General features: G+C 40.8%; 3 protein-coding genes across 7 annotated transcripts; 1 reads left to right on the forward strand and 2 right to left on the reverse strand.

The window, feature by feature from the left end:
- The first annotated feature begins 34 nt into the window (after positions 1-34).
- On the forward strand, positions 35-12938 carry pdcd11 (programmed cell death 11). Of its 3 annotated transcripts, none has more exons than XM_067498047.1 (36): positions 35-128; positions 567-688; positions 1049-1195; positions 1345-1509; positions 1678-1839; positions 1939-2059; positions 2158-2333; positions 2485-2592; positions 2922-3134; positions 3257-3381; positions 3462-3522; positions 3785-3931; positions 4058-4309; positions 4453-4578; positions 4668-4862; positions 5058-5228; positions 5312-5525; positions 5669-5818; positions 6202-6314; positions 6437-6936; positions 7103-7165; positions 7371-7467; positions 7607-7696; positions 7815-7917; positions 8006-8183; positions 8703-8759; positions 8853-8975; positions 9170-9292; positions 9943-10114; positions 10461-10610; positions 10723-10869; positions 10993-11243; positions 11468-11636; positions 11786-11939; positions 12106-12271; positions 12387-12938. In XM_067498047.1, exons 2-36 carry the CDS (start codon positions 587-589, stop codon positions 12556-12558), a joined length of 5463 nt encoding a protein of 1820 aa, XP_067354148.1. In that variant the 5' UTR covers positions 35-128; positions 567-586; the 3' UTR covers positions 12559-12938. The 3 variants fall into 3 exon arrangements, with proteins under 3 accessions (XP_067354148.1, XP_067354150.1, XP_067354149.1); XM_067498049.1 differs by having other exon boundaries at positions 10726-10869; XM_067498048.1 differs by lacking the exon at positions 35-128 and adding an exon at positions 158-176.
- zgc:175214 (uncharacterized protein LOC557610 homolog) lies at positions 12935-22270 on the reverse strand. The gene is made up of 7 exons (XM_067498056.1): positions 20995-22270; positions 20446-20801; positions 18756-18909; positions 16343-16385; positions 15839-15880; positions 15118-15200; positions 12935-13824 (listed from the first exon to the last, which is right to left on the reverse strand). The coding sequence occupies exons 2-7, from the start codon at positions 20468-20470 to the stop codon at positions 13704-13706; spliced, it is 468 nt and encodes a 155-aa protein (XP_067354157.1). The 5' UTR covers positions 20471-20801; positions 20995-22270; the 3' UTR covers positions 12935-13703.
- A 688-nt stretch (positions 22271-22958) lies between these two features.
- LOC137123813 (calcium homeostasis modulator 1) lies at positions 22959-26687 on the reverse strand. Of its 3 annotated transcripts, none has more exons than XM_067498052.1 (3): positions 26533-26687; positions 25377-25964; positions 22959-24221 (listed from the first exon to the last, which is right to left on the reverse strand). In XM_067498052.1, exons 2-3 carry the CDS (start codon positions 25920-25922, stop codon positions 23712-23714), a joined length of 1056 nt encoding a protein of 351 aa, XP_067354153.1. In that variant the 5' UTR covers positions 25923-25964; positions 26533-26687; the 3' UTR covers positions 22959-23711. The 3 variants fall into 3 exon arrangements, with proteins under 3 accessions (XP_067354153.1, XP_067354154.1, XP_067354155.1); XM_067498053.1 differs by having other exon boundaries at positions 26522-26676; XM_067498054.1 differs by lacking the exon at positions 26533-26687 and having other exon boundaries at positions 25377-26513.
- Between the last annotated feature and the right edge of the window lie 64 nt (positions 26688-26751).

The following is a 26751-nucleotide window of genomic DNA, read 5'->3' on the forward strand; positions in this document are numbered from 1 at the left end:
ATCATTCCTTCTTGAACGTAATTGGACAAAGCAAGAACCGCCCATGGGAGTTTTTCTTCCGGGTTAAGATCATGGCGTGTTGCTGAATAACATGTGATTTGGGGATATCTACAAGCTGGATATTTAATGTAAGGAAATGTTTATTGATGAACAGTGATCTTCTAAGATGAGTTATGGTAGTTTGAATTATCATTTTTAATTGTAAAATGCCACTAATGTTACGCGTTTTGCACGATTGCTAAAACATCGTACACTTATAGTACGATTATCCCGTGTTTAACGCTAGACTGTTTGTGGTTATCATAGTTATGACAAATGCTAGAAATTGTTTAATTATTTCTGCATGTCCAAGTGCCTATGGTGTTTACATTTGTATATGAGTTATCAATGTGCCTTTCATGCCAATTTTTTTTTTGTTTTATTCGTAAGTCTAGATGTTTCAGATGTAAAAGCAATAATCACATTTTAAACTTTCAAAATTGTTCCAGCCCATATCTATTTTTCCCTGTTGGTGTGTGTGTGATTTGACACGGTCTATTAATTGATATTAAATTAAATTTTATTAGACGTCTAAACCATTTCAAACATGGCATCATTGGAAGAGGACTTCCCTCGAGGAGGAACAGCAAAGAAACCTACTGAGAGTAAAATAGTGGTTCAGCGGACAGAAGTGGACAACTTATTTCAGGTAGAGTCAACATTTGTGTTTTCCAAACGATGTGCAGAAAAATTTATCTGATTTCACAGGTTCATCAACTATGCCCATAAGTGTTTTTTCTCTTATCTTCCGTTAATTTACTGTTGCTGTCTGTTACTTACTGTAAGCATAAGTTGTTCTCTCACATCAGTTGTTCTCAGCCTTCCTTTATATCATGTAAATTACTATTATTATGTGAGCCAGCCACTGCAACACAAACATTTTCCTTATGGGAGTATCTGTCCATCTATGTATCAATCTATCCTTTCACACAGATTGTTGCTACATTGTGCAATGTATACTTAATCTCCCACTAGAAGGTATTAGTATGAGAATGCATTTCTTTTGCAGCCAAATGAACCGGCCGAAACTAAGAAAAGAAAGGGCGCAGCCAAAGATGATGGCAAGAAACTGAAAAAGCAGAAGACGGGCAATGAAAAGGAAGCCGGCCTTACACTCAATGCAGTAGCCAAGCTGGTGGAAATCCTTCATATCAAGGTACAATATTTGCAGTCACCCAGCAAATATTAATAAAAGCAAAAAATTTAGGGTAGATTAATTTGTGACACCACTGGGAACATAAGGGATGCAGTATCTGACTTAAGTTAGATTTTTTTTTTTTAAATTATTATAATTTTTTTCCCCAGAATGTGAAGGAGGGCATGCTGATGCTGGGCTGTGTGAAGGAGGTAACAGACTTTGAGGTGACAGTTGGACTGCCTTGTGGCCTGCAAGGCTACCTCAGCATTAAGAACATCAGTGAGTGTTATACCAAGCTGCTTAGTGAGCAGCTGGATTCAGCTGACACAGAGGTAGGCCTGTGTACAGATAATTAAAATACACTGTTGATTTTGCTTATTAACCATGTCACTGTGGTCCGTTGCATTTTGCTTTCTGCACACTGTTCATGTCTTCATTTGATATTAAACACATAGCAAGATATGTTTGTAATATCTTGTTCTTATATTTTTGCTTCACAGGAAATCTTCTCACTGCCTCACCTCTTTTTCCCGGGAATGGTAATAAGGTGCGTGGTTGCCAAGTTGGACATAACTAAAGGAGGTTCTCTCAGCATCCAGCTGTCAGTCAACCCAAAGCTGGTCAACAAGGCTCTGACCTCAAGAACTCTGAAACCCGGCATGGTGAGTCACTAATGAGCGCAATCAGTTAAGCCAGTCTTCATTGTGGATTGTTTTAAAACCAAAAAGGTATTGACATTTTGACACTATGTTTTGATTTAGGTCTTGAGTGGATGTGTGGAGAGTGTTGAGGATCACGGCTACATAGTTGACATTGGCATCAATGGGTCCAAAGCCTTCCTGCCTCAGACGGCAGTGAAAGACAAACACAACAACCCAGAAGGTATGAAAATGTCTTTTAGATTGCATTTAGTTGCTGAGGGAAAACGGTCTCAGTAATCAGTTTTTTTACCTTTAAGTGGTTTTCTCCTTTGTTTGCAGAGCTGAAAGTCGGTCAGTATGTGACTTCTCAAGTGGAAGAAGTAAAGAACGACGGGCGCGTGGTCCGGCTTTCTTTCAATCCACAGACAATCGCCCAGGCCTGCGCTGAATCGCAGCAAGGTTGGAACCTCACTAACCTTCTGCCTGGTCTTCTGGTCAAAGCTACAATTAAAAAGGTAGACAAGCTTTGTGATTGACATTATTCTATTTTATTATTATACTATGCATGTGTTGGAGTGAAAATTCCTGAGTAACATGTTGTGTTTTATGTATGTATATTCACAGTAAACTATTAATTTTGATGAAGTAAAACTTTCTATTTTGTAGGCGACCAAACATGGTCTGATCCTGCATTTCCTGTCATCCTTCAGTGGCCAGGTGGACTTCCTCCACATGGAGCTTGAGAAAGCATCCAGCTACACAGAGGGAACCGAGGTGAAACTCAGTTGGCCTTTTTCACTCGTTAGTGTGTTGTATGCTCATAGGGGCGGCTGTAGCTCAGTTGGTAAGGCAGTCGTCCACATCGTCAGTGGTTCGATCCCCGGTCCTGGCTATATGTCTCTGGGCAAGACACTGAACCCTTAACATTCCCATCCCAAGTCTGGTAGAAATTTGAAAGGGTTGCGGACAATGATGGGCTGTGGTGACCCTTAACTCATGAGATAAGCCGAACGGAGAAAAAAAAAAGAAAAGTGTGTTGTAAATGTGTCAAACTAGATTCTGAACACAGAATCCTTATACTGATTTGCATTGATCCATTCAAGGTGCAAGCCTGCGTGCTGTATGTGGAGGTGTCTACACGTCTTGTGGGCTTGAGTCTGCGCAGCTACCTCATTCAGCCTGGGACCAGAGTCGACACAGCTCCTGCTGGTGGTGATCGCATTAGTGAGGTGGTAAAAAACTGCAAAATGATCTCTATGCACCATATGTCTGGAGCCATGTTGGAGCTGCCTGACAAAACACTGGCCTTTGTACATGTAAGTCATTTGTAGATTTTTTTTTTTTATGAGTAGAATATTTAAACATTTCACAGTTTAAATTGAGCAATAGCTTGTGTAAATATTGTGAGGATTCAGTGTTTTGTTAATATTTTTGACAGAGAAACCACCTGAAGGAGTCGTATCAGCCAGCCAATGAGAACAGAGTGCTGGCGATCTCTGCACACACTTGCAGGATCCTGGACTTCAGTCCCATGGAACAAGTTTATTTTGCCAGTCTGCGCAAGTATGTGGCACCTCACAGTAAACATTGTTGTCAGAATTTAGTGGTGAATTTCTGACTAACGTTACTTGTCTTGTTGCCAGGAGTGTCGTCGAGAAGCCTTTTTACAGATATCATGATCTTCAGGCTGGTCAAGTTGTAGAGGTAAGAATTTAGCCTGTCGTGTTGCACAGTTGCCTTGAATTCACTTTTTTGAAAGTCTGGTGAAGCAACACTTGGCAACTTCTCACATTTAAAACTGTGAGTAATGAAATTTATATGGGATTATATGACATCAATAAGCTGGATAGTGCTCGAATGTAAGTTTAGGGTTTTCTTTTTAATTCCACTGATGGAACCTTTTCAGAGCTTGTCAGCAGTGTTTATGTCTCACAACCTATATCTTCCACGTGTCTTTCCTTTCAAGGGAACTGTGTCAGTCCTGCTGAAACATGGGATGATGGTGCATCTGTCTGACCACATTAAAGGTCTCGTGCCTCGGACCCACCTGTCTGATATTGTTCTTAAGAATCCAGAGAAGAAGTACACTGAGGGCATGAAGGTCAAATGTCGGGTTAGTGCAGTTCTCTACTCTGTTTTATTGCCATGACAGTAAAGCCTGGGATATGTAGTTTCAACAGTCCAGATGTCCATATTTGTGTTTACTCTTCTTCTTTTGTATTTAAATATGTACCTGCAGGTTCTGTCAGTAGATGCAGAGAATAAGAAGCTGTACCTGACCAGGAAAAAGGCCATGGTTGAAAGCACCCTGCCGTTGTTCCTCAGCTTTGCTGATGCTCGTCCTGGCCGTGTGTCTCACGGCTACATCGTCTGTGTCAAAGACTTTGGCTGCATTGTTCGTTTTTACAACAGCGTCAAGGGTCTGGTGCCACTTAGTGAACTCAGCTCAGAGCCTGTTTTAAGCCCTGAAGAGGTCTTCTATGTTGGGCAGGTGAGAACACTTTAAACGCTGAGAATCATGTAACGTGGTGGAATCATTCATTTGTGGTGGCGTCTTTGTTTGGTGTGCTGGGGACTTATCATGAAGAAGTCTTTGATTTGACCTTTGCTAAGTTGTTTCTGTTGATGCTACAGGTGTTAAAAGCTAAAGTTCTTCAGTGTGACCCAGAGAGGGCAAAAATGTTGCTGTCATTTAAAGCTGCTGTTTTGGGAGAAACTGAGGAAGTTGCCAAGCCCCAATTTGACTGTGAGGTGGGGAGGGTAAGTTAAAACCCAATTTATGTATTTGTTTAACATCTTAATGGATCATACACTTTGCTAACCTATATTCTCTGCTGTGTGTTATGTAGAGGTTGGAAGCTAAAGTGCTTAAAAAGTCTGTCAATGGTCTGGAGGTGGCTATTCTCCCTGATGACATACGAGCCATACTACCAACCATGCACCTTTCTGATCACATGTCCAACTGCCCTTTGTTGTGGGAGAGCCTACAGGAGGGCGACAACATCTCAAACGTCATCTGTTTAAGCAAGAATAAACAGAATATTGTATCCTGTCTGTTAAAATGTCTGTAGATTTGTCTTTGAATCTGGTTACAACTAAAAAGTTAACCTCATCCTATTACATGACTGATTTTGCGCATGGTTAAATAATTTATTGACCTTTTGATGCCTATCTCACATTTCCTAAATATGAAAAGGAGTCAGTCCTCTCCGTTTTCCTTAGCTTCTTTCCTTTTTAAGACTCTCACCAAGAAACCAACAGTGAGGTGGTCACTGGAGGAAGGGGTGGTTGCAAAAGATTTCTCAGAGATCTCAGTTGGGATGCAGCTGATTGGCTGGATCAAGAACATCATGTCTTATGGCGTCTTTGTAGAGTTCCCGTATGGCCTTGTTGGTCTTGCACCCAAGTCGGTGAGTGAACCAACTTTCATTGCATCTTCTTACCTGATTTTTATTTTCCCCTCTAAACATTCTTTCTCTATTCTTCTTCCCAGGCCATGACAGACAAGTTCATCAGTGATATGACTACCACCTTCCAGCTGGGCCAGACAGTTATAGCTAAAGTGACAAATCTGGACGAAGAAAAGCGGCGTTTTCTGATCACGCTGAAGATGTCAGAGGTCATGTCTCCTGAGGGTGATGCCCAGACCCGGCTCATAAATGGTCTGCAGGAGAGAAGAGCTGTGGCTGAAATGTTGGCTTTGAGAGGTATGCACGTGTGGTCACTGAAGTCCCTGTAGACTCAAATACGAATCGGACAACTATTGCGCACAGTTTCAGTAGCAATCCAGTGTTTACATTTATTAATTTTTCAGGTCCGACATCTTGTTAATGTCTGCTTTTACCCTCAGATGACAGTGATCTTCGCCAGCAGCTGGCCAATCTGTCTATTAGCCAAAAGCTAAAGCTCACTGTGGACACTGTGAGTGACAGTGGTGCAACATTGAAATCTGATGATCTGGTTGGTGCAACAATACTGGCCAGCAAGCATCATGTCATGGGTATGTGTCTATTCACAATCATTTGAAAAGCTTTATAATACCACATAGAAATACATGTTTTATATCCCTGACCTTTTAAACTCCTTTATAAACATCATTTATGTTTCCTGCAATCACTGGACATGCATATAGGCACAAGCTAGTGTCAGATGTTTATGGTCTGATTGTATCGACCCAAACACTGTAGTAATTAATTGGATACTGTTATTCATTGCATGGAGTTTTTCAAATGTAAGATTTATTGTATAGTGATGACGGGACACTGCAGTGAAAATATTCTTGACCTCTTTCTGTGAACCATAACACATATTGCAAAGGTGTCTTTAACTCTCTTGTTTTGCAAAAATACACAATGTTTTTCCTGTTGGCTGCATGGTTTTCAGGTGTTAACTTGACCTCAGGACAGAAGGTAACTGCGGTCATCCTGCATGTTGACATCCTGTCTACTTGTGTCCATGTTTCCATCCTTCCCAAGCTGGTGGGAAGGAAGAAATCGGTGAGTTTGACTCTGCTTTCACCCGTTTTATACTAAAAATATGTTTGACGGTCAGTTTTTTTATTTATTTTTTATAATTAGTCACCGTTGTAATTCCAGTGTCTTGGTTTGCATTTTCCCAGTTAACTGAAGGAACAAAATACACAGCGAGGGTGCAGTACGTCGACAAAGACTTTGCTATCATCTCATTGGGTGATACCGCACAGCTGACTGTGATCCAAACGCGCTGCCACCTGAATGAGATATTCCTGTCTGAGTCGGAGAAGCTGAAGGCGGGGATGAACTTGATCGTTGAGGTGATAGAACCAAGCTGTGAGGAGCTGCAGGGGCTCCCCCTCGTCTCGTGGGAACACACTGCACCAAAACGACAGCACAAAACCTCAGAAAACCAGGCAGGCTCCAGAGGTCACTGCTTTGGTGAAATCCTGCAGGGCAAAGTACGGACCGTAAAGCCTACATGTATTCAGGTCACACTAGAGGATGGAAGCATAGGCAGTGTGCATGTGTCTGAGGTGGTGGAGGTTGGAGAAGTGTCTCAGAGATCCTTCCCCACGTCCTCAGTGAAAGTGGGCAGTGCGGTCACCGTCAGGGTCATCGGAGGACGGGAAGCCTCCAGTCACAGGTAAAGACGGCTGCAGTGCTTCATTTTACGTGTTGTAATAGCTTTTTCTTTTTGTAAGTTTCTACTTATGTCCGTTTGCTTAACCGTAAAACAACTTCTAAAGTGTGAAGATGTCTGTACATTTTTGTAAACTTTAAATTATTATCTTTTTTTGTTTGTTTTTTAGATTTTTGCCGTTTTCACATCCCAAATTCACATACACCGTTCCTGAGCTCACACTTATACCCAGGTAACTGTATAGTATAGTACAGTGCACTGTACAATTATTACACCTGGCATTACATAAATACTGCATGATAACCTACATGTTGTCCAATCCTGGAGAAAATGACTAAATTTTAGTGATCTGCACATTAATTTCTGCAGAACGTTTTGTTCTAATAAAATGTAGCATTTTGTGATTTGTCTGATTTCTTTCTGCTTCTTTTTTGCAGCAAACTGGACACAAGTGTAGATTTCAAAGCTGTTACAGCAAAAGAAAAACTGAATAGCTATAAGGTTGGGGAAGAACTTACATGCTTTGTATCAAAGGTGGGTTTTGAGATTGTAATGGCTTGTTGTAGCCGGCATCACTTTTAAACAAGAGTTAACAAATGCAAAGTGAACCCATAACAACTTTAAAAAAATGAGCCTTCTGGATCTTCAGTGTGTGTTTGTTTTTTGTCTCCAGTTCAATCCAGAGAGGAAGTCTTTGGAGGTCACTACCGATCCCTGTGTTACTGGAACAGTTGAGCTTCTGGCCATGATAACGGATCCTAAAGTAATTTCAGAATTGTATCCACATTTTCTGTGAATGGGACGATTATATGCCTGATCATATTTAACATCGGAGTGCTGAAAACTTAAAAACATGGCTTGGTAAATGTGTTTATTTTCAGGATGCCAGCCATCCAGAGAAACTGTACAAGCTGGGGCAAGCTGTCCGTGCCAAAGTGGTGGAAGTGAGCTCCAAACCTCATCGCTTTGTGCTGTCACTCACCGGTAGGAGCAGCTCACACTGTTTTACTTTTTACTGCTGCAAATGTAAGAGCGAAAGGCAGTTAATTGGGTTTCTGACTTCCTTATCCAGGTGTCCATAAACTGGAGAAAGGCAGTATTACTTTGGGGATGGTGACTAATATTCACCCACAATCTGGCCTCGTGGTCAAACTTCCCTTTGGCAGCATGGGAACTGTAGCTGTCACTGACTTGACTGATGCTTATAGGCCAAACCCTTTGCATGGGTACAGCAAGGATCAGCTTCTCAGGTCAGTAAATGCAACACAAACCTTTAGATGAAAATGTTAGGATGTGTTTATAGTATTTTAAGAACTACTGTAGTTGCAAGATGGTGCTGTTCAAATGCACCGAATGTGTTCAGAATGGTTCTGAATGGAGCATGAATGTTCTTAGTTTCAGTCACTCTCCCAAAGAGGACATTTTTAACATTGCAATTGGTTTTTGTTGTTGAAGTGCCACAAATAGCTGAGTAACAGATAATAAAAGAGAGATAGAGATTGAAGAACAGAGCCTGGACCCTCTCCCATCTATACAGCATGCGGTTGTGAATAAACCCCACTTATTCTATGTCAAATAGGTGTGGGACAAGTGTTTTTCCAAGCTGAGTGTAATTCCTGCTCGAAAAACATTAGGCCAGTTTTTACATTTGGGGGAATCACTGGCACATAACAACAATCAGCACTTCTAATCCAAAAGCTTTTGATACCACTACAAGTCTTTGTTACCTTGATGTGTAGCTTATGTTTTCACCACCTCTTTTACTTCAGGTGTTTCCTCCTAGGGATTGAAAATGGAAAATGGCAGTTGTCTCTGCGTCCATCAAGGTAGGACAAGGTGTCGCTGTAAAGGTTTGTGTGGTTTATGTAGCAGATTCAGAGTTCAATACTAAATGTGTCTTAACAACCCTTCATCTTCAGGCTGAACCCACAGAAGGGCAAACCCGTAAAGGACCCAGAGGTTTTGTCTATAGACTCACTGAAAGGTGGCCATGCTATCAGAGGCTACGTCAAGTCTGTGGGAGAGCAGGGTGTCTTTGTCAGGTAACGCAGAAGATTTTAATTGAAGGAAAAATTACTTTTGAATAAAACAACATGCTCCGTTCTAAGTATTTCAGCAAGGGTCATGACATACACTCTCACCTGGCCATCATTTATTCTCTCTGTTGATGGTTAAGGTAGTTCTTGACACCTGAAGTTGCGTTCACCCCTTGCCCTTTTTTCACATTGTCTTCCAGGTTGTCTCGGACTATTACCGGAAGAGCCCAACTTCAGCAATCCACAAAGTACTTTGTCAACAACCATAAGGTCCTCTCTGAGCACCTGCCTCCCAACACCCTGCTCACCACCAAGATCCTAAGGTAATAGAGCACATTCCAGTTCTGAGCCATCCAAGAAAACTTCACAGGAACGTAGGGTGCGAATATAGTATACGTTCTCCAATTGGCGTTGCCTGGATTTATTTGGAGCATCGGGTGTTCCTGTCATCAGAAATTTACATTAAGTCTGTTTATGATCACCACAACAATGACCGGAATTTTTAAGGAAAAACTTGTCCACGTCTGCTCGTATTTACACGTCTGCCATTTATCTCAGCATTGCTGTTTTTTGTTGTGGTGTTGACAATGACCTCTTCAAGTGGTGTCTGCGCCTGTGTTTAAGTTATATGAAATACGGTAGCTCACAAGGGAGAAATGCCCTTGATCTTCTGGTGTGATTTAGGTGCCAGTCTGGCCTTTGGATGGGAGTGTGGGAACAGTGGTGTCAATGATGCTGCCATCTAAAACTAGCAGTTTAATAGGGCTGAAGAAAATAAAAAGAAAGGAAAACACCAGACAAGAGACTTTGATTTGGACAAATGGCAAAAAAAATGGCAGAATACAGCTGATAGTGTTTTTACATAAAGTCCTGCTCATTGCAGCTTCAGGTAACAGCCATTTGTAGTGGTTATAGAATCAATACTGTCATCATTTCATTTTTAGCCTGCAACACTTTCTATTCTCATCCTCAGTATTGACAAAGAGGAGGAGTTTGTCAACCTCTCTCTCCTCCCCGAGGACACCGGGAAACCAGACATCCTTCCAGAATCTCTCGGCCTGCCGCTGCGTCTAATTGGAGAGGAGAAGAAGAAACACGATACTAAGAAGAAGATGAAGAAACGCACAGTGTCAGAGTGTGACGAGGTAACAAACGGCCTGTTCCCTCTCGCTCTTGCATTAAACATTTCCTTTCTTTCTTCCTTCTATGCATTAAATCAAAACACGGTTTTCTAGACTGACTGCTCAGCCTTTAAGTATTGCTTAGATGCTACAAGAGAACAGTACTCAACATAGGAAAGGACTTTGACACAGATCAGTTCCATCTTCAGCTGTCATTCATCCATTATCCTTTGGTCTGACAGTAATGTATGCTGCATGGATTGTGGCCTCGACTTACACTGCAGCTTTAATTGCAACCAGATGGCCCCTGATTCATCTCTAAGTATTGTGGTTTATCAAATGTTTGATAGTACCCTTTACTGTTTGACAGAAACAAGACCCCAGTCCTGAGACCCAGGTCCCAAAGAAGAAAAAGAAGAAGAAGAAAACAAAGATTGAAGACAGTGACAGTGGAGTGGAGGTTTACTTCAGAGAAGAGGAGGAAAAGGAAGATGAAAAACCCAAACCTGATCCTGCAAAGGCAAGCACCTGCTTAGTCCTTTTTTTCCCATTCCTACAAATCTCAACAGATTTGCTGCAGTATTGTCATCATCCAAAAAACTGAGAGAATAGTTTATCCCTTTCTCTCTCAGCAGGTGACACCCAGCTCAGCAGGTCCATCCAGACTGCAAGTAGCAGCGGGTTTCTCCTGGGATGTAGGACTGAGCTCCCTGAAGCCTGCCTCTGTAGCACAGGAGGGGGATTCCAGCGATGGAGAGGACCAAGACACAAGCAATAAGGTGAGTTAACCGTGAAGATGTTTGAATTTTCAAGACTTTGGACTTTATGGTGTCTTTCTGTTTCCTTCTCGCTATCAAACAATTTTTTTCCTAATATCTCACCGTTGCTCTCTCCTCTACCAGCCCCAGAGAAAGTCTCGCCATGAACTTGAGCAGGAGAAGAAGGCAGCAGAGAAGGCCTTGATACAGAGGGAAGCTGAGCTCATGGATCCAACCCTGTGCCCACAAGATGCAGCTGCCTTCGAGCGCCTGCTTCTGGGCTCACCTAACAGCTCACTGCTTTGGCTCCAGTACATGGCTCACCATCTGCAGGCCACGCAGATCGAGCAGGCCCGAACTGTGGCTGAGAGGGCCCTCAAAACTATTTCATTTAGGTGATTGATAGGATAAAGTTTTTTTACTTTTTTGTGTTAGTCCTAATTAATTGTTAGATGGTAAAATATGGAATATTTGAACTAATTTCACTCCCAATGAATGAAAATGGATGTTTGTGATCTTATCATTAATTTGATGTGTTTTTATTTTTACATACCAATCTTTCCAGCAGATACTAGTAAAAAAAATAGTGTAATTGAAACCTTATCCTGTGTTGGTCCAGGGAGGAGCAGGAGAAGCTGAATGTGTGGGTGGCCTTGTTAAACCTGGAGAACATGTACGGCACAGAGGAAAGCCTAAAGAAAGTGTTTGAGCGGGCGCTGCAGTTCTGTGAGCCTATGCCTGTCTACCAGCACCTGGCTGACATCTACGCCAAGTCCAATAAGACCAAGGTACAACCTGGTATCATTAGTTTAAACATGTTGTCTCTTCTGGGTCCAAATAATTGGTGTTTTCCGTTCTTTAACCTCTGCGTGTTCCGTGTGTGTGTGTGTGTGTGTGTGTGTGTGTGTCGTTGGCTCTGTTGTGTTGCTCTACACAGGAGGCTGAGGGCTTGTACAAGACGATGGTGAAGCGTTTCCGTCAGAATAAAGCTGTGTGGCTTAGCTACAGTACCTTCCTGCTCCAGCAGGGTCAAAGTGATGCTGCAAATGCTGTCCTGCAGAGGGCACTCAAGAGTCTGCCTTCCAAAGAAAGTAAGTTTGCCTGTGGGAACACTTCAGATTAAAAACATAATAATAATATTTATTCATATTCTGTAGCACCTAGCCACTGATGGTGCACTTTGTCACAGTGCAGTGCAAATATCCCAGCTGTGTCTCAATAGGTTTTGACCTTTTGTTTTATCGTCCTTCGTCTCAGGTGTTGACATGATCGCCAAGTTTGCTCAGTTGGAGTTCCGTTATGGCGATGTAGAGAAAGGTCGCATCATGTTTGATAAAGTCCTGACAAGCTACCCAAAACGTACAGATCTCTGGTCAGTCTTTATTGACCTCATGGTCAAACATGGATCACAGAAGGAAGTCAGGTGAGCAAGAGAATTTGGATTCTTCATATTTCTTTCTTAAATTAGGTTGAAGACCCTATCCATTAGTCACACACAAAGTGCTTCATAGTGTTTGCTAACGTCCTGTCTTCTGCAGGGCACTTTTTGATCGAGTGATTCACTTGAGTGTTGCAGTAAAAAAGATCAAGTTCTTCTTCAAGCGCTACTTGGAGTATGAAAAGAAACACGGCACCCCTCAGAGCATACAGGCAGTCAAAGAAAAGGCCATGGAGTTTGTGGAAGCCAGAGGCAGTGAGGCTGTCGAATGAAGACTCAAATACACACAGTGCACCTCTGAACTAGACTGGCTCTGCATACCTGTGGGGAAACGAATGTGTGGCTACAGATGCTCATTAATGAAAAATCACCTTCTTACTTTGTAACTTTTTTTAATAGCATAAAACTAGAAACTGTTGGGTTGAAAAGTCTGTATTTGATGCTGTAAGAAACCTTTGTAAAATGGGTTGTAATCTACAGATCTTGATACAAATATTTTACATTTAATCAACTTACATTTAATACATTTTGTATGTAAATGAGTGTGAGCTACAAAGAGAAAGAATGACTATTAATTTGTGTTTTTTTTTTTTAATGGACCACACTTTTTGAATGGTTGTCCTTTCAATAAATTCAAGACCATTACAGTACATTACATGACGTTTTATTTAAAAGCAACAAATACAAAATAACTATATATATATATATATATATAGGGACACATTTACGTAGAATACATACAGGAAAGACTGTCTGTTTTTAAAGGAAAGGGCCTGGGGCACAATCACTTTCAATATTGTCTACTTAAGTCATCATGGTTGCAATCCCGCTGGTCTTCGTTTCAGCCAGAGGTTGTGGCCACCTCTGACTGCTGGAGTGTTTCACCTACATTGGCAGTACCGAAGATGCATGTGTGGCACATGGTTATAGGGTGACTAAAATGGTTTGTGCTGGCTGTATTGGTAACACCCCTGAGATATAAGAGGTATCCATACTGATCCTGTACTCTGATGTTCTGCTAAATGCCTGTAGTGTTGTTAGTCTCTGGCAGTGCTGCATTAATCCTCCAGTGACAGTGGCAATGATATCCTGCTCTCTATGGTGGCACCTTATCCCGTCATGTCTTCTGTAAACAGTGCAATATGGAAGTACAACTAGGAGCATTTTCATGAGAAGATTCTATTCATCTGTCCCTGACTGATCTGACCAAATCATTTTGGTGCTGTCAATATTTAATTCCCACCTAGGCATATTGCTCAAAAGTCAGAAGCAAGGCAGCCACTTGGGATCATTATCAACATTTCCTGTGAGATGTCTTTTAAAGATGGCCACTGTGCATCATCTCTAGTGTTTTTTGTTTTTTTTAAATGTGGGTGTTTTCTGTAAGGGGAGTCTTGTTTCTTCTTTCCCAATTCACTCACACTTCCTCCGGGTCCATGGGACCCTCGGCACCTTGGGGAGCGTCTGTGTGGAGACGGAGGATGGGTTTGTTACACATGGGGCACACGCTGCGGATCTCCAGCCACTTGAGCAGGCACCTGACATGAAACAGAAAGTCAGCTTAAAAAACTGTCTGATTTACAAGGACAGTCTTCAATAGATGTTTATTTGATTTTTCAGCTCCTCAACCTCTCTGCTGGGTGTTAGTGGGTTTAATTGCAAATATTTTAGTAAATGTTATTTTGTACTTAGTACCGTTTAGCAGCACTAAACTCTATGCACAGATGCATTTTACAAATCTCCAAAATAAGAGAAAAAAAAAAAAAAGCTGTTAAAAGATAGTGAACCTATCGTTCACCTCTGCCTTCAAACAATAGCCAGGTTCCCATTATAAATGCTGAAACAGGTTGTGCTTGATGGTGTCCTTTCTCCTGTTTTACTGGCCATGAAAAGATCCCTTCCCAAAGCCCTTTCAGTGGATGTCATGGGGACTAACATCTGCAGTCCTTGTTCTGTGCAAACATGTTTACCTGTGAATCTGAAGGTAATTTAAAGGCTTGAGCAGTCTAAGCTTATTAAGCCTAAATCAATAGGAAACCTTCCAAAGTTAAAGTGGTTTCACCATAAAAGTCCCTTGTGTTTACAGTGCTGAACAATGCTTTCCTGTTGAAATGCAACAGATGTACAAAAGTTTTTTTATTTATCCCAAAACATTGAAAAATGTCTACTGAATGTGACCAAATTGAAAAGCTGAAGCCTTTATTTTCAAATAAAGTTGTTGTACATTTTTGCATAGATGGTTTTGGTCACCATCACTTACATAAGAAACAATCTTTCTGAATGATCTCAGATGAGTGACTGTAACAAGTAAAACCAGTTTCAGTGTTCCTGCCATTTTATGACAAAATTGTGACCATGTCTAAAACTCAATCTCTGCTGATGCATTTAAATTTTCCACATGTTCCAGATTCGTTTGTACATATGTTTTAAAATACTCCTTGGCATGGAAAAACAACAAAAATGTAGTTAACTAACGTGTGGCTTGCTTAGTTTGATGTCTTGCCTTCATGAGTAATGTTAGCAGAGGCTTTGTTATGTTGACAGAACCGGAAACATGATGAACTCTGCTGGACTACAGGAAACCCGCCCACCACACATTTAAAACACTGGATGTATTGTTTGTGTGAAAAAAATAAAGCTTGTATGGGGGTTAACTAAATGCCATGCTATTTCTTTACACTCATCCCCTTGGGATTCAGGTAAGCCCAGCTATGGTCCCCCTGATTGTAGCCAGTGATTGCAAAAAAAACAAATAACCAAAACTATTTCAGCAAAAGGCAAAACCGTTTCTTTAAAAGGTTGCACTTTAGGTAGAATGTAATATTACTCACTTCTTGTGAAATGCATGTGAGCATGGACACACACCAAGTTCATCTCTGGTCCTGAATTCTTCCAGGCACACTGCACAGGTTTGCTGCAAGAACAAAAATAACAGCAAAGTTAGTTTATTTGTTTCATTTCCTGTATCTCAATGACTGTACAGTCATTAGTAGCTACATCAAGCCAGTGTGAGTGGTAAATTCAATTAGTCTTAACCCAGCACACAACACAAACTAGTGTTCTGAAACAACGTTAGTGCTTTTAACTTGACTATGTTTCAAAGTAACAGGAGTCTGTCGACCTTCTCTTGTACAGAAATTAGAGCCTGAATACTGGATATGACAACCACAGTGCCTTGCAAGAAATGGTTTACAGAAGCAAGAGACAGGGGGAGATCTTTTTTTATAATCCATTTTGAATGAGTGCAGTTATTTTTATGTTCATACATTTTCAAAAAGTAGATTGCCAAGGAGGCTGTCTGACATTTTTTAAAGGGCTGAATTTCAGATTAAATGAATTGATATTTTCAGGACATCTCCACTGTGGGGCTGTGCAGCAAGTTAACCACATCTGAGAGGAGAAATTGAGTTAACCAAGCAAACCCACCCAGCTCATAATGGATTATAGTGTTGGCACGGAAACACTGAGAGTAACATGTACAGCTGCCAGGGTTTAACATAGAAAATATGTTGAAAACCAAGTGGCATGTTCATGCCAGAAAGAGTGACTTACCCCTAGTAAGCTGAGTTTCTTGCTTGCCCCCTTCAGCACAACCTGCAGTGGGAAAAGAATTAAGAAAAAGAGAGTAGCACTGGGGTCATGTGGGTGATGTGTCTGTACTATTATGTTGGCAGGAGCTTGGGTGTAAACAAACACTTTAGATGGGTTCAGTGTCCCACTGTCATTGGTTTAAAATATCCGCAAGAGTGGTGTGGTGGTGTGTACACAGTAGTTCATTCCATAGTTCAAGCTTTCCCTACGCCGTAAACACCACAACACCAACTGTCACTGCCTGCTACTGTACCTCCTCACCATATTAGGCTGTTTCACAATGCAAATAGTATTGACGTCTTAAGAATCAATATAGATAATGAAACATGGATGGAGTCAAGGTCATCTATTAAGAGCTGTGTTAGGTTTCACAGTTAATAAGAGTGTGAAATGAAGTATTTATAAACTGCCTCAAGAGCTGGTGTTACATGTTCACCCGTGGTGACAGATACTGCAGCAGCATACCTCATTGTAGCTGAACTGCTCCCTCGTTCCTTGTTGTTTCAACCTGAGAGACAGACAATAACATCTGTAAAGTAGAAGTGACTATTGTAACTTCACTCAGACATGCATGCTACAAGTCAGTGGACTACTCCAGAATCATATCGCAGCCCCACGGCTTTGAGTTATAGAAAATCCTCCACCTGGGAAGATGTCATATATGACGAAACTAGCTAGAATGAAAATAAATTGCAAATGTATTACATTACTATATCTGTTTGTAGCAAGTTCAGCAAACTAAATACCTGACAAATCAAGGTCTTCAAACAAAACAAGCCCATAAACCCAATAGTGATTTCTGACATTGCCCACAATGGACAAATGCAACAACAGATATTAACATAACAATTTATAACATACAAATATGCCAACATTTCTGATAATAGATATTTATATTTTATAGTATAAATTATCATATGATTTTGTAAGTTAAATAGTCATTTTTGATAGGTTTTGTTAGTAGAGCTTTATTAATATTGTTTTTGCCACAGTGTGGCAGGCAAACAAGTTGTACATAATATCACCTTATTAAAATTACATAGCAACAGTTTGGTCAGTGAATTGTTGTGGAGTTTGCAGAAGTCAGTCACACAGTATAAAGCCAGCAGCTGCTTCCTAGGATTTGGCAGAATGACTGGAAACAAGGAGAAATAGCTAACCTGGTCCTGTCTGTAGGAAAGTGCCATAAATTAATCATGTCTAACTTGTTCAAAAAAAAAAAAAAAGTGAAAACATTTGCAATTATGAGCCAGAACATTTCTCATCTACTCCCCATGTGTCCAGTCTTGGAGCTTGCTAAGCTAAATGGTTTCTGGCTGTGGTTTAATTTTTAGAAGTAGGATTTCACTTCATTTAAATCTCCACACTAATAAATGTAAACGTACGGCCTAAAAGGAACTATTGATTTAAACCTGCATTATCTGATTTTTTGCCACTTGGGTGCAGATGATGAGACAAAAAAAAAACATATTACTACCTTAAAAGCATATTATAAATGACTTAGCAAACAAATATCTCAGTACACATCCAGCAGGCATGGATTAAAATAAGCAGTCATTTGGATTTGTGTTTGGGCCCCGTGCTCGAGTAAGAGTTCAAATCAATCCATTCTGATTCGCCAAGCCCTCCCTCTCCCTGCTCCACTTTGCTCTGCTACCATCTACTGCCCTTCTCCTCCGTCTGAACAGTCCATCAGGAAATAGTCGCTGCCAAATTGCAATATATGGGAATATTGCAAAACTTACTAATCACTCAAAAATAATCAAAAACTTTAAGACACATGTACTGTATCTAGACTGTTGCCAGGGCTGTTTTGTGAGACTTAATAGGAGGTATTAACATCACCTCTCCATACTAATATACATTTTGGATCATATTTCCAATGGAAAAAAAAAAATCTGAAAGGTTACACAGTGTAGCTATAATTTTAGCTCGTATTTGGTCTTTTCCAGCTGCTGGCGGAAATGTTTTTTAGTTTAGCTGTTAGGTGATCCACAGTGTTAATCTACGTAGTCAACTGCCTCGGAAACTTTGTTTCTAACTATTGATCAGCAAGTACTAACAAAAACTACATCTGAAAATGTAGCTAAAACTTCAACACTTAACTATTGTGTAGGATAGAGGTGAATAGGACAATAGTAACGGTTTTCATGGTGATATGATTTATTGTCAATAGATCTTTAATGGAACAGTACAGTACACCAAACCAGTCTTTGATATTTATTTATTTATCTATATAAATCTGCAAATCTGTAATGTTTAGTTTTTTACTTGAAAAGCTTTGATTTTTGCTGCTGCAGTATATATAAAGTGCAGCGGTTTGATCCCTGGCCCTGGCTATATGTCGAAGTGTCTCTGGACAAGACACTGAACCCTTAACAGGCCATTCCCCTCCCCAGCTGTGCATTGCCGGTCCAAGCACGATAGAAATTAGGGAGGCTTTTTTCAGGAAGGGCATCCAGCGTAAAAACTCTGCCAAATCAACATGCGGACAGTGATCCGCTGTCACGACCCTGAACTCACGGGATAAGCCGAAAGAAAGAGAGAGAGGGTATATATAGTATATATGCTGTACTTTGTAACACATATAAGCAAAGAATAGATCTATGTATTTTTTCCACTACAAGCAATTATAGAAACTATTTAAAACCTGTGGCAGCCCTGCAGGACAACACTCCATTTGAATATTTATTGCTTTTATCACTTACTAATATATTATTACAATGCAGTTTTGAATTAATTTAACCTCCTGAGGTGCACTGCCTTGCGAAGCCTATTCTTATTAAAAAGAATTTACATTTATAAAGACATGTGTCTTTTTATTCTCCTGTACCATTTCTCACTTGCTTCACAGGTTCCCAGTCCCCCATCTACCTACCTGAAAAGGTAGCAGCAGAAGATGAGGCTGAGCATGAAGACAAAGAGGCCGATGCCCAGCACAATCACATACACATTGAGCGGGAGGTGATAGATGTCAGACGTCATGCTGCAGTAGTGTTCAGAGCGCTGAGAACCCAAACCACACAGGCATCCTGCCAGAAGTGGTTTGTAAATACAGATTACATATTTGGCACGCATTACGGTATTACCTTAAAGGGTTAGAGTCCAACATGTTAGATTAGGTAAGTAAGAATTCTTAACCCTTCCTCATGTTTGATGTAGTTAATATTTGTTAAAGGAGTAACTCACTGTCTGTTGTTCTTAGTAACGATACCTATTAAAGAAAACTAGATTGTTTGAGTTTTATTTTAAACTCAATTTTCCTCCTCAAAAACTACTGATATGATCTACTGATAAGAAAACAAACCTGTTGTGCAACTTCATTGTTTACTTTCCCATAGTAATCACCCATCTTGAAACCTCCCCTTTAGGGCTACAGTACACAGTTTTTAGCATTGACAGTTGAAGTCTAAATTATTAGTATAAACAGTAGACAGTAGTAATTTGCACAGGCAGTTGCTTATGAGTCTAGAAAGCAGGTAAAGTCTTGAGATCTCTGATTGCTGATCATTAACTAGAACATGAATATGTGGCACTATTGCAGTGCCAGCAGGGCCTGTATGTAGTGCACACAAATACAAAACCTGAACTCAGGCTTGATTTTAGGTTTTAGGCTAACGTGCCACTATGCTTCATTTCCACTGTATCGAGAGTTTCAGTGACGTAAAATATGGTGAGGAGTTCAACATAATAGTTGGTGTTTGGATACAGGTGTGTCAGGGGAGCTGGGACTGGCACTGTGGTGGCAACTGAGGTGCTCGTAGCACTGCGCCTTGACTGGCTATGAACAAGACAAACATGGAGGATAGACACACCACCATCTGTTCCACACACACTATAGAAGTGACTGGAAGAGTGTTCGTGTATGTATGTGACAGCACGGGGGGTGTAAGGGTAGGGGTCTATGGTGTCTGTAAGACAAATGTGTGTGTGTGTGTGTGTGTGTGTCTGTCTGTCTGTGTGTAAATGTTGCAGGTGGTGGGGGGGGTCTATTAGACAGAATGAACTCTGGGGACTAAAGGACCATTTGGTAAAACAATAGTGGAGGAAGCCCCACTTCCACAGGCTTGTTCCTATTAATTTGCAGCGAGGATGCTCTTTGCCAGCATCTGAATGTCTGTGTTTCTCTCTTTAGAATGAATGAATGGCTACAGCTTGCACACAGTGGGGGGTATGGGTTGGACAATTTGACATGCCTGGGGGTTGGGGGAATTACAAGGAAGGGGGTATAGTTTAGGAAAGGCCTAGGGTAGCACAATAAGAAACACAGTTGTGAATCTGGCATTGACAGTCACAAAATAATAATACAGAATAAAAATGATTATTTAAGGATACATTTTCTCTTCTGCTTGTCAGAAAAAGAGTTGTTGAAAAAACATGAACTCGAACGTGTCTTACTTAAAGTGCCCTTGCCCACCTCTAAACTCAAACTGGGGCCTCTGCTCTGTAATTTCAGAAAGCACTTCCACTATGTTGATACCATTAGCGACTGAATTTATGAGATACAAGATACAAGTAAGTACATGTGCTCCCACCTCCCCAGATGGAAGAGAAATCCACTCACTTACCGTTACACCATTGGAATGGTTGCATGAAATTTGACTCCTAGGGCAGCAGCAGTAAATTCAGGCCCTGTCAGGAGAAACTGGATAAGAGCCAAGCTCGTGGGCTGGAGCTCTGGACAGCGAATCTTTTTGGAGCCTGAATTCAGTCACCCCGAGTTGGCTCTCTCCTTTGTTTTTGTTGGTAACTCCGGAGAAAAGCAACCATAAAGAATTTCAGATTTGCTCAGATTCCACAAATCCTTAGGAGGTACAGTTTTGTTGGCTCAGCAATCTGTGCTGCCCAGCATTCCCAAATCTGGATTAACCACTCTGTGTAAAGACTGGGAGATTTGGACCAGGCCTGTAGACCTCATGTGCTTCTGGATCCCAGTGAGAATGATGTCATCACCGGAGAAAGAAGAAGAGACAAAGAAATCTTGTTGACAATAAATGACTGTTTTTGAGATGCCACAAACCATGTGTTATTCAGGAGTTGTTATTGTGCCAAAGTGAATCTCGGTCAGTCGCAGTGTTATAAACAACACGGGTTACTTGATAACAGGAAATACTTACATTTGTAGCAGAAAAGAGCGTCTTTCACTTCCCTTTCCCCTTCTGCAGTATTGTCCCTTCCCCAGATTCAGTGACATCCACCATTCAAAATGACAGCCCTTGTCCAAAGAAGGTAATTATCTGGCATCAGTCTGTGCTTTGTCTTCTCTCAGAGCTGCTTTTTTTTTTAACAGAGGATTCTCACAAGTCTCATCCCTCTCTCCTGTAGTCTGTTGTCTCCTCCTCCAGTCCTCGGATCTTGCAGTGGGTATTCCTCCTCAGCGCAGAAGGGGAAGGTGTGCTTCCGTCAAAGCCCAGACAAAGTGAGGAAAGCTCCATGCAGTCAAGAACACTCCTCTAACTGGGTTTGGTATTTTGCTGGTGAGTGTGTGTCTGTGCGTCAGTCAGTGCATGTGTGTGTGTTTATGTGCGTAGGGGGGGATCCTACTCTCCCTTTAACCATCTGTTCCTTCAATTGAAAAAAACAAAAAAACAAACTCAGAGACAAAGGCAGGAGTGTGTCTGCGCGTGTCGTATTCAGACTCTCCCACCTCCAGCTGGCTTTGTCATTGGAGGCTTCCCCTCTTCAACTTTCAATCGGTAATGGTGCTCGGAGAGAGAAATTACAATCCGCCTTTCCCTTCCTCCCGTTGCTCTGCTCTGCCTTAGGTTTGTAAACAGATCTGTGCTCATGTGACCAGCCGTTTTGCCTCGCAACTCTCCTCTCCCTCAGCCCTCCCTCACTTCCTCTGTCCTCCAATCTGTAGGCAGAAGGAAGGCAGAATGAGACAGACACTGACGAATAGGGCTCCTGCAAGCATGCTGCTCTCTATGTGTCTGTGTGCGCACGCCCTTGTGCATGCATATGTGAGAGGGAGACAAGAGAGAGACACTTGCAGCAAAGTCAAGGGAGGTCCCGGTCAGTAACATGCGCAAGGCTGATGTCCTGACAACCAAAACAAAGCCATTTGGGTGAAGTGGAGAAGAGAAGATGATGCAGCCTCATTCACCATTTTTCTTCTTCCTCACAGATAGAGACTGTGTTTTTAGAGCTACAGCACATTATTCTTCACGTTTGCTGTGTTTGATCTGTATCTAACCATCATGTCACTGTTATAGAGTGAAAGAACAAACAGAAAGAGCAGGGGTGGGGGAAGGAGGTGTCCCCCCACCATATGAAGGAAAGTAGGAGAAAGAGAAACAAGGGAGACAAACAGAGAAAAATCACAGCCTGGACAAAGACGTCGCATGCATGTCCACCCCCACATCAGACCAGTGGCTGCCAATTCACGGAGGGAGAGAACAGCTGCTGGGCTACTGGGTGAGCTCTGAGACGGTCAAGGGGAGTGCTGCTCCACTAATCCCCAGGGGGAGGGAGAGGTTTCAACGGGATCCATGCCATTTTCATTCACTCTGCCCTCCCTCCTCCTCCTTCTCCTCCTGCTACCATCTTGCTCTAGTAAGGATATTAATGCTGAGTACTGATGAACAGCTGGGTCGACTGAACAGATGCATATGAGCATAAATACAATCTTTCAAACAGTGAAACTGTGGCGTGTTTGTACGTTTCACAAAGACAATGTGTGTGTGGCAGCTATGGGATTGTGTTGTCATTGTTGGCATGTGAAGGGTGGCGGTGGTTTTGATGACAGCACGCCCTCTTGTGAAATATGCTGAAAACATCATTGTATCAGCTGCTTCCTGATCTGGAAGTGGTCCCATGTTATACTGTATGGAAATTTCTGTACAATATGTTTTAAGATCTTTCAAAAGCACGAGACAAACCCTCAGCCTTTCTGTGTTAAAAACATTTCACTAGGAATTGAAACTAGATGCTGATCAAGAAAATGAGGGAGTCACAGTGATAAATGCAAATGTTGACCTTGTTTTCATAGTGGCATGTAAATTATTTTGACTGTCACAATCTTGTTTTTGCATAAATCATTGGCTTTGCCTGATTGGAAGTACAGTGTTGTAGATTGCTGGGTTATCTGCACAACAAGGTTTAGGAACTGTGTTTACAAAATATAGTAGGTGAAGATTTGATGAGTTCTATAACAGAGAAGTGTTCCTTTTTATTAAAACGTTTGAAATTTATACAGAACTATGATGCATTCGTAACATTCACAGAAGTATTTGAAGTCACGCAGAATGTGTAGTTTTACTTTAGGGAATGGAGCAGCAGAGGCTAGAAGTTAATGCAGCCCCTTTCCTTTATTGTATAGCCCAACACTTCCTGTTTTGCGCCCTGGAAATATTTCTTGTGGCCACGTACTTGAGAGCAACATAAACAGTCATTAGTGTGATTATCAATGAGGACTCTCCAGTGCACTGTTATAATGCTTCACTATCAGCTTGATACAGCAGCTCTACTACAATTTACAGTCTCCAGATTTTTTTTTTTTTTTGACAGAGAGCAGCAATTCATGAGTTTTAGACAAAACATAATTATGACGAAAACAAGTACTAAACTACACACAGTGCCATACATCTTTTGAGTAATCTGATCCACGGACAGTGTTCACTTCTTCCCACTTTGTGGTTATTAGGCTCAATTATTATTATCATAATATAAACTAATATGTTGCAGTGAATTCCTCTTTATATCAGTTCAAAAAGTGTTGCATTGAAACATCAATTGAAAATAAAGTTGTGATTGGTTAAATTCTGGAACAATATAACTGTCTGAAACCTAAATGAGCTTTCAGACGGAGCTTTTCTTTGTTCCTTTGAACTCTTCAGACCTTACTGTAATACACTGCCCATTCCTTTTTCGACACGTCATGGGTGTGTCCTTTTACAAATCCGTTTATTGCTCCATTAGCTTCGCCATTCATTTTGCCATTGTTTTCGTCATCTCTTTGGTCCTTTCTCAGAGCGAGAGCTGGCTTGCAGGTGTGCCAGTTCCACAAAACTTTATTCATGTCGTCCTGGGCCCTGATACCCAGAAGCTTTTCTTCGTCGCTTTTCTTCTTGTCTTCGTCTTCGTCGCTGTCATCTTTGCCTGAGTGATGGCCGTGGAAGTTTTGCATCTCTCCGCTGATGTTCTCAAAGTACTGGCGGATGCAAACCTTGGCAAAGCTCTTGGCATGTTCTTTACAGGTTTCATCAAACATCTTTCGCTCAATGTCAATGTAGTGAGACCAGTACTTGGTCTTGAGAAAGGCGGCCTGAGTAAAGCATGGTCGAATTGCCCGGATGAGGAAGGCTGTGAAGGTCATCATGAGCAGAAACATCCATCCACATGCCTGTAAATTATAAACATTTATTATTATAATGGCACAGAAATCTAAGCATTATTTGGAGCCTTTTAAAACAATATCCCAAAATAAAGACATTAGTAAAATGGGTCTTGGTAGCAAAACAGCAACCAGCAGTTGATTATCCTTCACCTGCTTTAACAGCTGATGCACATGTGCTGTTCCTGCAAACACTAACAGTAAAAGTTGAACAGTCCAACATCTAATGGGAACAGCATATCTATCAGCTTCCTGAGAGTTTCACTGCTCATTAAAAGAATTGGTCCTTTATATCAGTAGGATTTTTCGAGACATGGTATTTTTAAGCTTGAATAATTGCCCTTTGGCTGATCAAAGACCCAAATAAAAGTGTGGGTGTTTTTGTACAAATTGAAATAGGGCCAGGTCCATGAATAATAAATTTGGAGGCTTATCTTTCCCTCTAATAAGTGAAGAGGAAAGCTTTAGTGAGCTCAAAGTGCAAAGTGAGATTGTGTGGTGGGGAGATTTAAGTTAACTACACTTTTTGAGGGATAAAGCTTGAAAAGTTTAAACGGTTATAATTAACAGGCATTTGTAGTAGTAGGAAAAACATGTTTCATAAAGAAAAGTTTTTTATTTAAAACATTTTTATTTGCCAGCCCTCATAAAGGACATGACCTCCAAGTCCTCTATAGGCAGTATTCAAAGCAAACATTTGTACCTATATCATCGTAGCTTAATAGAGTAGTAAAAGCACAAATGTTACAGATAATATAGAGAAATTAAGCGATGTCACACTGTGTTAACTGTTGGGCTTTACATTTCTGTTTCAGTGTTCCAGTGGCAAGGAGAAAGGAGGGGGAATCTCACAAGATGGTGTCCATGTCACGAAGCAGTTAACACAAAGTTATGAAAACTGAAGCAGAAAATTGAATTAAGCCTTCATTCACTTTATTATTTACACCTTTGCTTTTCTCTTTGTGACTGTGCAATTTGCTGCAAAACAGGCCTATAACCCCAATTTACCTACAGTGAAGGGTTTTGTGCAGTCTAAAACAAAATCTTTCTCTGTTGTTTTGATGACCTATAATTTTCAAAAAACATGCTGTCTTCTACTATAACCAACAGCAATAGCGCCAAATTTACTTCAATTCAAACTGAGAAAAAAATGTACCAGGTTACCTGTGATATACACTTGATATATCGTGATGTTGCCACTCGTATTTCCTGATGCTCAAAAAGGTCTTTGCATGGAATCTTTGCGAGGAGTTTTAACTTCTCTGTCTCTGATATCCCTTTAAAGAGACTATAATTTCCAAACCTGTCAATGTCCAAGTTGATGCTGAAAGCACAGAGGAAGCTCTTCCCATCCATGAGAGTGACAGACACCCATACAGCAGGTGCTATCAAAGATCTTTGTGTAATTGAACAAAACATGTAGCGAAGGATGGTTGGATCCTTACTCCGGCTTCCAGTGGGTCTTTTCCACTCCTCAGCGAGCACTGACACATTATTATTCAATACAAAACCTATAAGAAAGAACCATATAGGTGGAACGATAAGCAGTCCAATTCCATATGTGTAGTTGTATTCCGGCATACAGGGGCAGCTGAACTCAAAGGCAGAATACATCTGGGCACTAGCTAGTGCCATGATACCACAGATCCCATTCATGAAAGATTCCTGGTTCGACTGTAGAAACTGGAACATCATACGAAACTTATCCATGGTGGCAGATGTGGTGGATCTCTTGCTCTATTGTACTTAATTCTGCAAAAAGTAGTAAAAAGTTCAAGTGTTTTTTTTAAATATACTTTCTATTTTTTGTTCAATGAAGATTTAGCAGTAATCCCTTTACCACTTGCTGATAAACGTCTTTATAGAGATTCTAAGTTGTATAAATGCTGTTTAATGGTTAATGAATGGCTTGCTAATGTACTGTATAGTGTAGACTAATTATAACTGATTAACAATAACATCATTAATGACAACTTTTCTTTTTGTCAACTTTGTCACATTTTAGAAAATATGTATCTGGTTGTTAGGTTAATAGTAACAATTAATTTGTATTTTTCAGCAGTGTTAAATGTTAACTCACAAGTAGTTATAAATGTTAAGTCATTTTCAAAAACCTTTAGCAAAGGCAATATTTAGTACTTACAAACCTTTTATAAAGATTCCTTTTGAGAAAATGGTGCGAGAAACTTCTAACGAAGTATGACTTCTATTCTAAATCAGCTTTCGGGCAGACTGAGATTTCATCAGTGAAACAAACTCAAATGTCAGTAGGTATTATTCAGGAAGTAACAACCAACACACACACTTACATCTTACTCACTTCTTTAGTGTGGATGAACAAACAGAAGCAGAATTTCATATGAAGACAGTGTCCATAGTAAATAGCTTAAAGTTTTTATCTGACATATCTCCGAGCATATGAAAGATGTCTCTCGCTGTTGAAGCCGATCTCATCATCTGTCATCATGCCCCTCCCTTCACAGGTGTGCGTGAGGTAACAAAAGACTCTCGTTCAACCCACACTTTCTCAAAACTTAAC

The sequence above is a fragment of the Channa argus genome, chromosome 3 (genome assembly GCF_033026475.1).
Source record: "Channa argus isolate prfri chromosome 3, Channa argus male v1.0, whole genome shotgun sequence".
Lineage (NCBI taxonomy): Eukaryota > Metazoa > Chordata > Actinopteri > Anabantiformes > Channidae > Channa > Channa argus.